Source organism: Piliocolobus tephrosceles, chromosome 12 (genome assembly GCF_002776525.5).
Source record: "Piliocolobus tephrosceles isolate RC106 chromosome 12, ASM277652v3, whole genome shotgun sequence".
In the NCBI taxonomy this organism is placed as follows: domain Eukaryota; kingdom Metazoa; phylum Chordata; class Mammalia; order Primates; family Cercopithecidae; genus Piliocolobus; species Piliocolobus tephrosceles.
In genome coordinates, this window is record NC_045445.1 from 80,526,453 (window position 1) to 80,541,680 (window position 15,228).

Consider the following 15,228-nt stretch of genomic DNA (forward strand, 5'->3'; position numbering starts at 1 on the left):
CCTTCCTTCCTTCTTTTCTTTCTTTTATTTACTTTTCTTTCTTTTGATACAGAGTTTCTCTCTGTCACCCAGCCTGGAGTGCAATGGCGCGATCTCAGCTCACTGCAACCTCCACCTTCTGGGTTCAAGTGATTCTCCTGCCTCAGCCTCCCCAGTAGCTGGGATTACAGGGGTGCACCACCATGCCCAGCTAATTTTTTATATTTTTTTAGTAGAGACGGGGTTTCGCCATGTTTGCCAGGCTGGTCTCAAACTCCTTCCACTTCAGTTTTCTAAATTATGCTTGACAAGCATTGCTTAATGTAGTTATTAAAGTATGTAGAAGAAATATTCAAGGCAAGTATATTATAAATGGGCAAAAGTAAGGACCTTAATGGGAGATAAGATTCTATACATCACTTTAATTGGTATAATGTTGATACTAGTAAACAGTGATATGTGTATCATGTTTGTATATATAAGACAATGCCTAGAGTAACCATTAAAAAACCTATAAAAGGAGATAACAGTCAAACCCAGTATAGGTAAATCAAAATGGCATTCGAAAAAATTTAAAAGTAACCCACAAGAAGGCAGGAAGAAGAAAATAGAGAAATGGAGAACAGAGGTACAAATAGAAAACAATAAAATGGCAGACTTAATCCTAACATATCGATAATTACTTTAAATTTAAATAGCCTAAATACATCAGTTCAAAAATAACAATATACATAGACTGAAAAGAAAAGGAAGGAAAAATATATACCATGTAAACATTAATTTTGTTTTTTTGTTTTTATTTATTTATTTATTTATTTATTTATTTTATTATTTTTTATTTTTTTATTTTTTATTATACTTTAAGTTCTAGGGTACATGTGCATAACGTGCAGGTTTGTTACATATGTATACTTGTGCCATGTTGGTGTGCTGCACCCATCAACTCGTCAGCACCCATCAATTCATCATTTATATCAGGTATAACTTCCAATGCAATCCCTCCCTCCTCCCCCCTCCCCCTGATAGGCCCCAGTGTGTGATGTTCCCCTTCCCGAGTCCAAGTGATGTCATTGTTCAGTTCCCACCTATGAGTGAGAACATGCGGTGTTTGGTTTTCTGTTCTTGTGATAGTTTGCTAAGAATGATGGTTTCCAGCTGCATCCATGTCCCTACAAAGGTCGTAAACTCATCCTTTTTTATGGCTGCATAGTATTCCATGGTGTATATGTGCCACATTTTCTTAATCCAGTCTGTCACAGATGGACATTTGGGTTGATTCCAAGTCTTTGCTATTGTGAATAGTGCCGCAATAAACATAAGTGTGCATGTGTCTTTATAGCAGCATGATTTATAATCCTTTGGGTATATACCCAGTAGTGGGATGGCTGGGTCATAGGGTACATCTAGTTCTAGATCCTTGAGGAATTGCCATACTGTTTTCCATAATGGTTGAACTAGTTTACAATCCCACCAACAGTGTAAAAGTGTTCCTATTTCTCCACATCCTCTCCAACACCTGCTGTTTCCTGACTTTTTAATGATTGCCATTGTAACTGGTGTGAGATGGTATCTCATTGTGGTTTTGATTTGCATTTCTCTGATGGCGAGTGATGATGAATCTACAAAGAACTCAAACAAATATACAAGAAAAAAACAAACAACCCCATCAAAAAGTGGGCAAAGGATATGAACAGACATTTCTCAAAAGAAGACATTCATACAGCCAACAGACACATGAAAAAATGCTCATCATCACTCGTAAACATTAATTTTGAAAAGCGGAAGTAGCTACATTAGTATCTGGTGAAGTAGAATTCAGAGTAAAGAAAAAAATAATAAAAATGTTAGGAATGACAAAGGAGATATAGCAACAGAAATAGAGGAGACTTTAAACACTATAAAAGAATACCAACTACAATTTTGTACATCTAGATAAAATTGATAGATTTCCTAGAAAAGTAAGAATACAAGGATAAGCTGAATAGAAACATTTATAAAAGTGTATGAGAAAAACTATAAAACTATTGAAGACAATAAAATATTTTAATTAGTAGAGAGATACACCATGTTCCTAGATGTAAATAGTTACTATTGAGAAATTACCCACTCTCATTATATCAATTCAGGCAATTCCCAGTAATAACAAAAACATAAATTTTTATGAACAAGCTGAACCTCAATTTCATATGGAAGAGAAAATGTAAATGAATAACCAGATTTTTTAAAAGAAAGTGAAAGATCCATTGTAATTAAAGTAATGATAAAGATAGAATTTCAAATACAGACAAAATGTAAATATAAATACATTTGGGAAAATAATTCATTTAGGTTTGCTACTTTACTTTTCTTTGCAAAAATACATTCTAAATAGATTAAAGAGCTAAACATAAAAAATAAACCTGTGAGAGTCTTAGAAAAAAATATGGGAAGTTGGGCGGGGTGGCTCAAGCCTATAATCCCAGCACTTTGGGAGGTCAAGGCGGGCGGATCACTTGAGGTCAGGAGTTTGAGACCACCCTGGCCAACATCATGAAACTCCATCTCTACTAAAGATACAAAAATTAGCCAGGTGTGGTGGCACGCACCTGTAGTCCCAGCTACTTGGGAGGCTGAGGCAGAAGAATCACTTGAACCTGGTAAGCAGAGGTTGCAGTGAGCCAAGATTGCGCCACTGCACTCCAGCCTGAACGACAGAGCCAGACTCCATCTCAAAAAAAAAAAATATATATATATATATATGAGAATATTTTTGTTAGGTTGAAGAGAGCTGTCCTTTGCAAGACACAAAAATAAAATACTGTCAGATTTAAAAACATGAAAATTAAAATAAATCTTTTATATCAAAAGCACTGTGGATGAGGTTGAAAGAAAAATAATAAACTAGATAAAGTATTTGTCATATATATAAGAATGAAAAGGGTAATATCCCCAAAAAACAAAGAACTCTTGAAAGTCAACTGAAAAAAGATAAACTACGTGATGGAAAAATGGGAAAAGGACGTGATCAGGCAATTCATAAAAGAAATACAGATTTGTAATAAATACATGAAAATATGCATAATCTTATTGGCAATAAAATTAAAGCAATATCTTCTTGTTTTACCTATCAGATTAAGAAAAATTTAAAAGATCATTGCCCGTTAAAACTGTAGGAAAAAGTCACTTTCTATACTGTTGATGGAAATATAATTGGCACAACCCTTATAGGAGGTAATTTGGCAGTCTCTGTAAATTTACTTAGTGTTTCATTTGTCCTAATAGTTCTACTTGTAAGAATTTAACCTAAGGATATAATAGAATAAGTGCATCAAGATGTTGGTATAATGGTCTTCATTACAGTGTTGATTATAATATAAAACAGTCTAAATTTACTAGGAATTATTTTTAGCTATTATAAAGGTTAAGTTAGAAAGCAGATCATGAAAGAGTATGTGTAGTATGATTCCTTCCACATAAAATCAGATAATTGTTAGCTTTCTAGATATTTTTATGCCTATACACAGACATATATGCCAAGGTTCTTTATATGAGATAATGTGTATAAAATGTTTAGTGCAGTGCTTGGCACATAACATTCAACAAGTAGTGGCTACTGGTATTATCAGCATTCAGTAGTCGTTCAGTGTTCTGCCATCAGGCACTGTGCTAAGTACTTCTGACAAATAAGATAATGCTGACGAATAAGATAATGCCTTTGAGGAAATCTGTCTGTCAGTCATCATCCCTTACCATTTGTCCATTCTTCAGTGTTGTTGGCTCTCAGATGAATTGTTAAAATCAGGGTGGTCAATGAGGAGTGTCTCATTTGTACTGTAACCACCAGAATGTTGATTTGAAATAATTACAAGATTTCCCCCTACTTCAGAGTTAAAACCACAAAGATTGTTTTAAAATTCTGTTCATTTCAAGATGAAGATGGAACAAGCTTGAATTCAAGTATCCTGGCAGCACTCCGAAAAATGCAAGATGGCTATTTTGGTGGGGCAAGGTAAGTGACCTCTATATACTCTTTAGTGAAATGAAATGAAATTAGGGGACTGGGTACAGTAATGGCATACCTGTGGTGCCTTTCTGTGTATGATAGTCCCTCCTTATCTACAGTTTCACTTTCCAATATTTCAGTTACCCATGGTCAACCTGTAGTTTGCCAATAGGTGAGTACAGTACAATAGGATTTTTGAGAGAGACAAAGAGACTGCGTTCATATAACTTTTAATATAGTATATTGTTATAATTGTTCTGTTTCATTATTTTAAGTTCTTACTATGCTTAATTTATAAATTAAACTATATCATAGGTATGTATAAGAAAAAACAGTGTATGTGTGTGTGTGTGTGTGTGTGTGTGTGTGTATATATATATATATATATATATATATATATATATATAAGTTCAGTACTATCTGCAGTTTCAGGAATCCACAAGGGGGGTTTTGGAACATATCCTGTAGGAGTAAGTGGGGACTAACTGTATCTTCAATAACATAATCCCATCCTACTCAGAGGGGCTAACATTTGATAGACTGAATCAAGGAATTTAATGTTGTAGAGGAAGGTTGGAAGTTTTTCCTACCCTGTTCTTTGCCTAGATCTCAAAGGATCAGAAAACCTGTTTTGTTTTGTTTTTCTAATGCCTATTAGATTATTTGATTCTAGCTGCTTTTCTTTTCTTTTTCCCCCTAAGTTTTTATTTTGAAAAATTTCCAGCTTACAGAAATTTGCAAGAATACTGCTGAACACCCATATACCCTTTTTCAAGATTCACCTGTTATTAACATTTTGTCCCACTGTGCATTCTCTATTTCTTCCCTTCCCTCCCTTCCTACCTTTCCCCCTTCCTTTCTCTCTTCCTCCCTACGTCCTCCCATATACATATGTATGCATATACACACACATACATACTACATGTACTATGTGTTATGTATATGTATATACATATATATACACACATGCTTTTTTGCTGAAATAATTAGCCATAGACATCATAACTCAACCCTAAATACTTGTTTTTTTTGTTTTTTGTTTTTTTTTGTCTAAGAACAAGTGCATTCTTACATATAACTGTAATATAATCATCACACTTAGATTGGGAGGCCAAGGCGGGCAGATCACTTGAATCTAGGAGTTCAAGACCAGCCTGGCCAACATGGCAAAAACCTGTCTCTACAAAAAATATGAAAGTTAGCCAGACGTGCTGGTGCATACCTGTAATCCTAGCTACCGGGAGGCTGAGACATGAGAATCACTTGAACCTGGGAGGCGGAAGTTGCAGTGAGCCAGGATTGCACCACTGCGCTCCAACCTGGGAGACCGTGGAAAACAGTTTCAAGATTTCTCAAACCAACTTAAAATAGAACTACCATTCTACCCAGCAATCCCATTACTGGATATATATCCAAAAGAATATAAATCATTATACCATAGAGACACTTACGTGCATATGTTCATCACAGCACTAGACACAATAGCAAAGACAAAGATGGGCATCAACCTAGATGCCCATCTATGGTGGACTTCTTAAAGGAAATGTGGCACGTAATGCACCATGGAATACTACACTGCCATAAAAAGAACAAAATCATGTCCTTTGCAGCAACATGAATGCATATAGAGGCCATTATCCTAAGCAAATTAATGCAGGAACAGAAAACCAAATACCACATACCACATGTTCTCACTTATAAGTGGGAACTAAACATTGAGTAGACATGGACACAAAGAAGGAAACAATAGACACCAGGACCTTCCTGAGGGTGGAGGGCAAGAGGTAGGTGAGGACTGCAAACCTACCTATTGGATACTATGCTTACTATGGGTGACGAAATAATTTGTACACCAAACCCCTGTAACATGCGATTTACCCATGTAACAAATCTACACATGTACCCCTGAGCCTAAAGTGAAAGTTGGAAATAAATAAAGTCGAAGGAAAAGTAAAAAGTTACCCAATTATCCCAATAATGTTTTATCATGCCGTTTTCCCACCAATCCAGGATCCAATCAAAGATCACATGTTAGCACTTAGTTGTTATATCTCTTTGGTATCTTTTAATCTAGAAGGGTTCTCCAGCCTTTTGTCAATCTTTCATAACAGTTTTCATTACATTTTTGAAGAATGCAGGTCAGTTATTTTGCAGAAAATTTGGATTTGTCTGGTTGTTTCTCATGATTAGATTTAGGCTATATGTTTTTGGCAGGAATACTGCCTGTGTGATGTTGGGTCCTTGTTTTAAATTAGGATCTTTAAGATGCAGAGTACCTTTTCAATGGTTAGGAGGCACAAGATGGAAATAAAGATTTTATTACTTACAGGTCCTGCAGGTGGGGTACACAGAATACCTGGAGGCCACACACACTGATGTCAGGGAGTATGTGGAGAGAGAAAAAGAGAGACCCATGGGCCAGTGCCTTTATTGAGGTCCAGGGCATTATCCAAACAGATATTCCTTGGGGAGTTTTAACTGATGGGTTTAAAGCAAGCAGGCATCACTTCCTGGAGGTCACACTGTGACTTGAGAGGTGGTCACTGTGGCATATTGGCATAGTTCATGTAGGATGTAAGGATCGGTAAGGCTAGTCAAATAGATCATATTTTGCTGTCCCTTAGGGAGGTGGTTACCAAGAGGAAGTTGTGTAAGGCAGATATGTGGACTGACCACAGTGAGGAACTGAGGGAGGTGTAGAACTGGAAACTGTCAAAGATGACTGAACTCTGCTTCTGGTATGAGAAAGTTAAGCTTATATTCAAAATAGATGGCAGGGAAACATACAATTGTAAGAATTTACTACAGTCCCTTTCAGTGCATCGTATCAGGAGGCACATGAGATTTGTTTGTGACATTATTGGGTGATGATAACCTTGATCACTTGTTTAAGGTGTTGAACCTGGTATCTGCCAGGTTTCTGCATATCCTCTCTCCAACAGTGTTTGATCAAATCATATTAGCTTCCATTGATCCTTGCATGAATTCACTTATTACTAATGGAGTTATTAAATTGTATTTCTATCATTCTGGGTACATTTATTGGTGGAAATTCTTATGTTAAAAAAGAGTTTTCCCTTCCCCCCTTTTATTTTGTAGTTTAGTATCAGCACAGATTCATAGATTATTATTTTATTTAATATGCCGTGATCCATTTCTGTCATTATTTCAATATTTTAATTATCCAAGGTGTGGCCACTGATAGCCCCTTCAAGTTGGCCTCTTTAGAAATTTGGTGATGCTGACTTTGCTTTTGGGTTTTGTAATTGTCTTCATAAGTAGGAGACAATATGGCTTACAGTCTATTATAATTTACAAAATTGTCAAGTACCATCCTTTATGTTCCAATGGCCTTTGGGAATTTTTTTTAATGATGTGATGGGTCTGTGATGATTTATCTTCATTCTCTCCAGGCTTCTCCAGTAGTCAATGCAATTTTTTACCAGATATTTGGCATAGTTAGCAACGTAATATATGGCAGTAGAAGAGAGCAAAACTGGTCTGCTGGTGGATTGTTAATCCATAATTGTAACCTTTATTAATACAGTCCCCTAACCATTTAAGATGTATACCATGCCTAGGAGTGCTGTAAAATTTTGTTTTTACAAAATTTATATTAATGTATGCACATTAGTAATCCCCGAACAAAACATGTTAGGTGTCCTTTTATCACTAAGATTGTGTTGTTTAAAAAGGATCACCCCTGATTTCCTGTTTTCTATCCTCCTGTAATTTTTAGGGTTCAAACAGGTAAATTGTCAGAGTTTTTAACAACATCTTGTTGCACACACTTGAGCTTCATGGACCCTGGACCTGAGGGTAAGCTGTACAGTGAAGATTATGATGACAACTATGATTACCTGGAATCTGCCAACTGGATGAATGGTTATGATTCAACCAGTCATGGTAAGGAGGCTTCATAAAGCACTGGCCTGGCTGGACAAAACTACAAAATATTGTTTAGCACCATCCTTAATAATTTACGCTGCCAGCAGTCTCACAGTGTTCTATCCTCACGCCTGTTTAATACACCTAGATCTCTACTTTTGTTTGGCTTTACTTTTCCTCCCTCTACTTACCTTTGGTTTCTGGTCTAATATTCTGGTGGTAATTGTGGAGTATGGAGTTGGACTGTCCCTTACTAAGATTGGGGAAGATTCCTCTCCCAGGCATTTGAAGTGACTGGTGATTTTGACATAGGAAGAAGCAGTGGTGAGTGAGAGATGTTTAATCAAGTGTGAAGTAGGAAAATAATACATATACAGTAGGGCTTTTTGACATTAAAAAGCATAAAAATATGAAATTTAATTAGAGTCCTTTTTATATAATATTAGAGGAGCATATCAGAGTCTGTGGGGAGGTCTGTGCAGTTTGAAAAAGGCTATTCAGTATGCCTGTTATTTTCGTAGTACAAACTAGGCAAATACAACTAAGTCAAACTCTAACTGGCTTCTAGGAATACAAAGGTGATATAGTGAGAAAGCACTGCAGGGGCATGAATTGAAAGTGACTGAGCAACACTACTCTACAGTGTTAAAATACTGACTTAGGCAGAGCAGGCATTATGTTGCTTGAATCTCATACAAAGAAGGGCCAATAAGAAAGAATTATTTGTCTAGCCCTCTAAAACATGATTTGCCTGCTTTCATTGTCTGGGTATTTGACTGTTAGCCTGTAACTTAAGGCAGCCAATTTCTTTATCTTAAGAGTAGTATGTTGGAGAAAAGAAAAAAAATAAATTTTCTGTCCTCAGTGAGGTCAGCCAGCACAATCTCATACAATAGGGCAACACATTAGCAGTCAGAAGGACTATTTTCTTTTTTGGGCCCGATATTTACTCACCAAGCACCACTTCATTCATTCTCTATTTGTTTTTGTAAGATTTAAAACAGTTGAATTTCTTTGTTGGAAACGTACATTAAATACAAGGCTATTTACTGTTATCAATAACAACCAAAGTCATGATGTCTTGGCATAAAATACTTTGAAAATTAAATGAGAAGATCATATAGTGAGATTGTTTGCTATTCTATAGGTAGTTGTGATTTTTATCTGTAGTATTTATTCCATTGGATTACTAAAATATATATTTCTAATGATACGTATTACTGAATTTGACGTTATGGCATTCTGAGCCACTTTCCTACTTCTGGGTTTACTCGTCAGTGGTCTCAAAATGAATGTATTTATTGCTTGCCAGCCCTTCTGTGGGTAAAGAGCTTCTCTCCATATTCTTCATAATCCTCCACTCAAGTTTCTAGATTGTATTCAAGGTTACAATCTTTGTCATTAGGATGTCACTGAATATGAGCTCCATTCTTAGAGCTCTACTAGTTTGCCTTAGTCACGTCAGAACACAGAAAGACACTGGAGAAATCAGTAAATATCATCAAAAACCAGATGACTCATGACTGATATAGCAGACTTTGGTATTGATCTGAATAGTGTGCTTTTCTAACTATAAACATTGTGAATATTCATGTAAAGTCTGAAATATTAAGCTTCCACAGGATATATGTATGTTTTTCTTTCCATTACCCATACTCAGAGATAATGTTATAGAAGGTGTATGGGGGAAGGGGAGTCCAAGAAGATAGGGACCATATCCATCCTCTTCACCACTAAAATGTTAGCACCTAGTACACTGCCTGGTACACAGCAACCAACAATATTTGGTGAATAAACAAATGAGGTGACTAAGAAGATTTTTGCCCTTTCCTGGCCCTTCCTCACAAAAGTACCCTCACATTAGTGCCACTTGAAGCTCCCTGTTCTGCTCCTCCTCCATCCCTGTCACCATTACCATCACATGCACACATGCAAATAGACAGATTGTTAAATGCTTGCTCCAGTGTAAAACAAGCTCATACTGCTTTCAAGAACCCTGACCTTGTCTCAGCAAGTTGAAGAAGAGGTGGGTTCTGGTAAATGGCCATGGTCGCTGGATCTTAAAGTGATGAGGTTATATCATGATCACAAGCTTTTCCTCCATGAGCTAAAAACAACCTACTTCTGGTGCTATGTTGTGAGCACAGGAGCCAATCATTCTCTTTGCTGGGGTAGATTATAAAGTAACTAAAATATTTTCATTCTTTTCTCTTCCCCCTTCCCCCACTAACCTTGCAGCTCGCTGTGGTGATGAAGTTGCTCGTTATTTAGATCACCTTTTGGCGCACACTGCTCCCCATCCTAAACTAGCCCCTACCTCACAGAAGGGAGGGCTAGATCGGTTCCGAGCTGCTGTGCAAACAACCTGCGACTTAATGTCCTTGGTGACCAAGGCCAAGGAACTGCATGTACAGAGTGAGTAATGCTGTGACTCACCAGAGTCAGGCACAGGATGACGTGAAGCCCAGGATGGGGGCGGGCATTGATTGCAATGTAAGCAGGAACTTAAGTTTTGTTCACTGCTTTAATCCCCAGCATCTCAGACAGCACCTAGAACACATTAGATACTCAAATATTTGTAAAATTAGTGAATTGTGTATAGTTATGCTGCAGGTAGTGCTATGTAGTCTGGTTTAACTGGTAACATGGTAAGAAGAGGCAGAACAAGAGACATGGAGCATATTCAACTATAACATTAAAGTTAAAAATGGTTGAAAGGGCTTTTCCTTTGGGAAAATTACTTCTATGGAATTTTGTTGTTGTTCCAGCAATGTAGATCTGTTTTGTCAAATATAATACTCATTCTTTACAACTTTGCCATTCTCCTCCCCATGGCCACTACCCTCCTTCAGTTGTATTTGCAGTGGAGGGTGTCTTCTGCCACACATTGTCAGGAGTAGTCATAGTTCCAAGGAGTGTTCAATGTCTCGATAGTAGCTGGATATGACAGGAGAGAAGGGCTCCCTTGGCCACACCTAGAAGACCTGAATGTTAACATTCTACAGATGATGAGAATGACTGAGATGCATGCTCTTGCTGTTTAAAACTTTATTGACCATTACTAACCAAAGATATTAAACATGAACATTGGGAATCATTTAACATTTATAATAGGGAAAAGCTTAGCATACCCTTTGAGTATGCTTCCTTGAGAAAGGGCTTATGAAGAGATGAAATGTATTAAGTTATACTTCTCAATTGTGAACCAGAAAACTTGAGCTTAATTCCCAGCTCTGCTACTTACTTGCTTGAACAGTTATTTGAGCTCTGTATCTCTCTTTCTGTATCTATAAAGTGGTGAAAATTACAAATCTTTCCTTAGAGGTGATGGTAAGTATTTCAACAATGAACTGTAAGTAAACAATCTTAGGAATATCTCAACTACATTTTTTTTATTCCCTAGATAGGATTATCCATTCATGTATTCTTAGGGAAATTTAACCACGAACAGCCAGATATTCACCTAGAAAAGTTCAGAAAATATAAAATGCAACTGAGTTCTTTCTATTATATGTCGTATTCCATCAAAGTATCAGTGAATGCACCATTGTGGATTAATTACATTAGTAAATTTAATATCTTACATGTCCAGCTAGTGCTATAATTCTAGAAATTCAATTCAAAATATACTTATTAATTGCACATGATTTAAATTATCTGGTATTCATATTTGTTTTCTTTGATATTACCAAGAAAGAAGAAATTTCTCATTCTTGTTCTATAAAGAATTGACTCACATGTTACTTAATTGTTGGAGTCAATTGTGCATTTCTATTAGTCTCCTAATTAGCTAATATTTCCCACAAATGTCATACTTTTGCAGATGTTCACATGTATCTTCCTATGAAGTTATTTCAGGCTTCCCGGCCTTCATTCAATTTACTTGATTCATCTCATTCCCGACAGGAGAACCAGGTAAATTTGTGCACGAGGTATTTCTATCAGCTTTTTGAAAAACTGCCATCTTTATGGGAAATAATAGAACTAGTCATTATGGTTCTTGTTAGTAACTAGTGGTACGCAAAATGCTATCCTGGTGAACTTTTACATTGGGCAAGTTTGTCTGGTCAGACTTTAGGAAAACTAGATTGCTGTATTATACATCTGGAAGGTTTCATTGTTTTTGCTTTGCCTTTCATTAATATTTAAAGAATTCCTTTGGAAAAGGTTTAGAGGTGAAAAGATGACTCATTCTAGGACATTATTTAAGTTGAGCACTTGTGAACTTAATTTCTTTTCATCATTTCTCAAACTAAAGGTTCCCTCTGTTCGTGTAGAAATACATCTTCCTAGAAACCAGTCTGGGGAGGTGGACTTTAAAGCACTGGTTTTACAGTTGAAGGAGACCTCAAGCTTACAGGAACAAGCTGATATCCTCTATATGCTGTATACTATGAAGTAAGTGGTGGATATCATCAATCTAGTTTAATGTTCATAATCAGAGGAATTACAGCATAATAAATAGAGCACAGCTTTTGGAGTTTCGCCGATCTGGATTTGAATATAGTTTAACAACCTACACATCATGTGACTTCAAACCCTCAGTTGTCCTCATATATAGAATTTGGATTATATATACCTCATAGAGTTATTGTAAAGATTAAGATATAATATCTATGAAGTCTCTAATACAATGCCTGGTACATGGTGGGTGATCAATAACTGATAAGTATTATTGTCATTAGGCTATTTTTAAGCCTCCATTATTTGGTCAAATGTACAGATAAGTTTTTAACTCAAGAAATGTAAGAATATGGAGGTTTATAGGAAAAAGAAACTAACATTTTTGTTTGCTATGTGTCAGGCATCCTGCTAGGTACTTTGTATTAGTACAAACTCAATATGTCCAAATTGAACTCCTCTCTCCTGGACCCCACAAGCCCACACAAAAATAATCTGTTCTGTCTCCTTTTCCATATTCTACTCACCATGAAGAAGCAGGATGGACTTTCTTCCCCTAAACTTGGTTTGGATTTTGAGATAGATGGTGACATACACATACCAAGAAGATGTGGAATATTTATTACTCACATAATGAGGCTTTCTGGGAAGAGCAAAGAAGGTTCCCAGCTTGCTCCCAAAAAACCTTGAGAGCCCAGGGAAAGGAGACTAAATTGGGGGTTTTATAATCATTACAGGATGAACATTCTCACTGGCTTTTAGCTTTCTTTTTTTGTTGTATCCTTGTTTGGTTTTGGTATCAGGGTAATACTGGCCTTATAAAATGAGTTTGGAAGAACTCTCCCCTTTTCCTTTCTTTTTATTTTTTATTTTTTGGAATAGTTTGAAAATAATTAGTATTAGTTCTCTAAACATTTGGTACAGTTCAGCAGTGAAACCGTCTGGTCCTGGGCTTCCCTCTGAGGGAAGACTTTTTATTACTGATTCAATCTCCTTTGTTATTGATCTATTCAGATTTTCTATTCATACTTCAATCTTGGTAGATTGTATGTGTTCACAAATGTATCCATTTCTTCTAGGTTTTCCTACTTGCTGGCATATAATTGTTCATAACAGTTTCTAACAATTCTTTGTATTTCTGTGGTATCAGTTATATCTCATCTTCTTTTTTTAATTTTGAGGCGAGGTCTTGCTCTGTTGCCCAGGCTGGAGTGCAGTGGTGTGATCATGGCTCACTACAGCCTTCACTGCCCAGTCTCAAGTGATCCTCCCACCTCAGCCTCCTGAGTAGCTGGTACCACAGGTGTGTGCCACCATGCCCAGCTAAATGTTTTTTTAATTATATATAGAAATGAGGTCTTACTGTGTTGCCCAGGCTATATATCTCCTTTTCATCTCTCATTTTATTTATTTGGATGTTCTTTCTTTTTTTCTTTGTCTAGCCAAAGCTTTGTTGATTTTGTTTATCTTTTCAAAAAAAAAAAAAAAAAAAAAACAGCTCCTCATTTTGTTAATCATTTGTATTGCTTTTTTGGTCTCTATTTTATTTATTTCCACTCTGGTATTTATTGTTTCTTTCCTTTTACTAATTTTGGGTTTAGTTTGTTCTTGTTTTTCTAGTTCCTTTAGGTGTAACATTATGTTGTTTATTTGAGATCTTTATACTGTTTGATATATGCATTCATTGCTATAAACATCTCTCTTAGAATAGCATTTTCTGTATCCCATATCTTTTGGTATGTTGCATTTCCTTTTCATTTGCCTAAAGAAAATTTTGTAATTTCCCTCTTAATTTGTTCAGTGACCCCTTGGTTGTTTAGGAGCATGTTTAATTTCCTTGTATTTGTAAAGTTTCTGTGGTTTCTCCTGTTATTGATTTCTAATTTTATATCATTGTGATCAGAAAAGATACTTGATATGATTTTGATCTTCTTCAATTCGTTAATACTTGTTTGTGGCCTAGTATATAATCTACCCTGCAGAATGTTCCATGTAAAGTTGAGAATAATGTGTATTCTGTAGCTTTTGGATGGAATGTTCTGTAAATATCAATTAGGTCCATTTGGTCTAGTGTACAGTTTAAATCCAATGTTTGTTGATTTTCTGTCTATGTGATCTGTCCATTACTGAAAATGGGCTGTTGAAGGCCCCTACTATTATTGTATTGTGGTCTATCTCTCCCTTTAGGTACATTAATATTTGCTTTATATACTTAGGTGCTCCAATGTTGGGTGCATATACATTTACAATAGTTAAATCCTCTTGCTTAACCGACCCCCCTTATTATTATATAGTGACCTTCTATATCACTTTTTAGTTTTTTACTTGAAGTCTATTTTTTAAAGACAGTCTTGCTCTGTCAGCCAGGCTGGAGCGTAGTGCCATGAACATGGCTCACTGCAGTCTCAAACTCCTGGGCTCAAGTGATCCTCCCACTTCAGTTTCCTGAGTAGCTGGGACCACAGGTGCATGCCACCATGCCCAGCTAATTTTTATTTTTATTTTTATTTTTATTTTTTGCAGAGCTGGAGTCTGGCCATGTTACCCAGGCTGGTCTCAAACTATTGAGCTCAAAGCATCCTCCTGCCTCAGCCTCCCAGAATGCTGGGAGTTACAGGTGTGAGCCACAGCACCTGGCCCTGAAAGTCTGTTTTACCCAAATAGAGTTACGTCTGTTGTCTTTTGGTTTCCATTTGCATGGAATATCTTTTTTCCATCCACTCACTTTTAGTCCATGTGTGTCCTCACAGGTGGAGCGAGTCTCTTTTAAGCAGCATATAGTTGGTTCTTGCTTTTTTTATTCATTAAGCTACTCTGCTTTTTAATGGGATAACTTAATCAATTCACATTAAAGGTAATTATTGGTAGGTAAGGGCTTACTACTGCCATGTAATTAATTGTTTTCCTGTTGTTTTGTAGAGTCCTTCCTTCCTTCCTTCCTTCCTTCCTTCCTTCCTTCCTTCCTTCCTTCCTTCCTT

At 36.4% G+C, this 15,228-nt stretch overlaps 1 protein-coding gene across 2 annotated transcripts in view; it reads left to right on the plus strand.

Annotated features, from left to right (window-relative positions):
* Positions 1-15,228, plus strand: part of PHKA1 (phosphorylase kinase regulatory subunit alpha 1) — a 141,134-nt gene that overhangs the window by 89,081 nt on the left and 36,825 nt on the right. For both annotated transcript variants that reach the window (XM_023202119.2, XM_023202120.1), the window contains exons 17-21: positions 3,889-3,967; positions 7,701-7,867; positions 10,088-10,264; positions 11,673-11,764; positions 12,108-12,247. In XM_023202119.2, coding sequence (XP_023057887.1) covers positions 3,889-3,967; positions 7,701-7,867; positions 10,088-10,264; positions 11,673-11,764; positions 12,108-12,247 — 655 coding nt within the window. The remainder of the gene's footprint in view (positions 1-3,888; positions 3,968-7,700; positions 7,868-10,087; positions 10,265-11,672; positions 11,765-12,107; positions 12,248-15,228) is intronic.